The 2,569-nt window shown below is 42.1% G+C and overlaps 1 protein-coding gene across 1 annotated transcript in view; it reads left to right on the top strand.

Annotated features, from left to right (window-relative positions):
• Window positions 1-2,569, top strand: part of STARD9 (StAR related lipid transfer domain containing 9) — a 142,846-nt gene that overhangs the window by 86,050 nt on the left and 54,227 nt on the right. The window contains exon 9 of the mRNA XM_008059483.1: window positions 890-962. Coding sequence (XP_008057674.1) covers window positions 890-962 — 73 coding nt within the window. The remainder of the gene's footprint in view (window positions 1-889; window positions 963-2,569) is intronic.

Here is a 2,569-nt window from a genome sequence, read left to right as displayed (position 1 = left end):
AAATCAAAAAAATTTAGCCGGGCGTGGTAGCACGTGCCTGTAGTTCCAGCTACTTGGAAGGCTGAGGCGGAAGGATCGCTGGAGCCCAGCAGGTTGAGGCTGTGGTGGCTGGAAGCGGCCACTGCACTCCAGCCTGGGTGACAGAGTGAGACTCCAACTCAAAAAAAAAAAAAAGAGAGAGATTAATGTTCTGTGTTTAATCAAAGCCTACTTTTTTGAAGTGGCTTATGTCTGTAATTCCAGCACTTTGGGAGGCTGAGGTGAGATTGCCTGAGTGCTGAGGTGAGATTGCCTGAGTGCAAGAGTTTGAGACCAACTTGGGTAATATGACAAGACCTCATCTCTAAAATAAATAAAAAAACTTAGCTAGGCATGGTGGCACACGCCTGTAGTCCCAGCTACTTGGAAGTCTGAGGAGGAAGGATTGTCTGAGCCCAGTAGATATGATCATGCCACTGCACTCCATCGTCAGCAACAGAGTGAGATTTTGACTAAATATAAACTTACCTTCTCTTTGAGATGTCTTCTCCAGCAAGCTGTCTACCTCCACTTGCCTTATTTAATGGGTCTATATTGGGGATATTCTTGCAAGTTGATGACACCCAGGTATTCCCTTTTTCACTCTGATTTTTGCTTCTATTGCTTTTTTTTTTTTAAAGTTCAATGTGGTTTAGTATAAAGCTACACTCTCTTTTATACTCAAGTATCAGCACCTAGAGTACTGCTTCTGCTGCCTCATTCTCCTGACTCTATTGGGATTAAATATGGATGTTTTATGATTCTCATTTGTGAACCTCAGAACTAACATTTCTTATGTTCCCTATAGATCCTTAAGGATTTACCATGTATGAACAATCCTTGTCCTAACCATTTTTCTTTATGTATACAGAATCACAGCAACCACCCATGTTCACGAGGCCAGCAGCAGATCCCATGCAATCTTCACTATCCACTACACGCAGGTTGGTTGACCCTTATATTTAGTGAGATTTCTTTCTCTCCTTGCCCCTTTTGGCCACTTTCTTGTCTTCATTCCTATTTTTCTTTCCTCCTACTTTCACATTTACAGGTCCTCTGATACAAGCTAATATTATAAAGAGGACCTACCAAGGTTGCAGTGGCCATGAGCGTGCCACTGCACTCCAGCCTGGGCAACAGAGTGAGACTCCAACTCAAAAAAATAAATAAATAAAAATAAAGAGTGCCTGCGTATAATCTGTTACGCTATACACATTGATGGGAGCATTGCTTGATGTTCAAGCAATGAGTTCAAGGCTGCATTGAGCTGTGATCACATCTCTGTACTGAGTTCAAGACTGTGTTCAAGGCTGAGTTCAAGGCTGAGTTCAAGCAATGAGTTCAAGGCTGCGTTGAGCTGTGATCACATCTCTGTACTCCATTCAGTTTGGGTAACAGAGCAAGACCCTGTGTCCTCAAAAAAAAAAAAAAAAAGAAGCTGTAAAACTAGAAAGGGTAGAGGCATTTCATTAAAAATAATCACAGCCAGGCATGGTATCTCATGCCTATAATCCCAGCACTTTGGGAGGCCAAGATGACAGGATTGCCTGAGCCCACGAGTTCAAGACCAGCCTAGGAAACTTGGAGAGACCGCATCTCTACAATAAATCAAAAAATTAGCCGGGTGTGATGGCGTGCACCTATAGTTCCAGCTACTTGGAAGGCTGAGGTGGAAGGATCACCTGAGCCCAGCAGGTCAAGGCTGCTTTGTGCTGCATTGTCCGGGAGCGTGCCACTGCCCTCCAACCTGGGCAACAGAGTGAGACTCCTACTCAAAATAAATAAATAAATATATCTTTTATTTGTATTTTACTCTTTACATTTTAAAATACTTTCACATCTGTGTGATCAGTGTGGGCATTTAAGACAAAGTTAAGATAGAAAGGAACATAGGCATTAAAGTAAAAAATTAGAAGATTCACTTCCATTTTGTTGAAATGAGGAGGCTGACAAACTATATCCCCCCAAACAATTACAAAGGTGGAACAAAACCATTTTTGTGATCTGAAAATAGACTAAAGGCATATAACAAACTGAGAAGCATTTATTCAAGAAAACTGTTTATTCAAGAATTTCGGGTAAAAACGACACAAACGTATGGTGTTTTTGTCTTAGGCTGCTTCCATCCCCATCTGCACCCTGAGCTCTCTCAGTAGGACAGTTCAATCAAAGAAAGGAAGACTGTGAAAACCAGCTTTGGGGTTCATTTGATATGGAGCATTGTCAGTTAAAGTGATGATCTCCATTGTAAGCAAACAAAAAGGGCTAGTGATTCTACTAGCCTCAGGTTGTGGGTATGTTTCAAGCAAAATCTGGGTGTAAAGTGAGTGCAGAGAAGATGAGAGAGCCAGCCGATCGTTAGACAAAGAAAAATAAATTTATTAAAGGGAAGACAAGAGGAGACTGGCTTCAAAGAGAAACCAGCACTCCTTTGTTTTTGTGGGTCCTTTTATACCCCTAGCAGAAGCCTGGTGATCACGTAGCATGGGTAGTCCTGAGAAAGGAGAGGTTGGTGGTCAAGTCTCGAAGAAGCAGTTTGGGGGGTGATGGT

The sequence above is a fragment of the Carlito syrichta genome, unplaced genomic scaffold (assembly GCF_000164805.1).
Source record: "Carlito syrichta isolate Samal-C Ts95f unplaced genomic scaffold, Tarsius_syrichta-2.0.1 Scaffold91562, whole genome shotgun sequence".
Classification (NCBI taxonomy): domain Eukaryota; kingdom Metazoa; phylum Chordata; class Mammalia; order Primates; family Tarsiidae; genus Carlito; species Carlito syrichta.
This window is presented reverse-complemented; position numbering and strand designations above follow the sequence as displayed.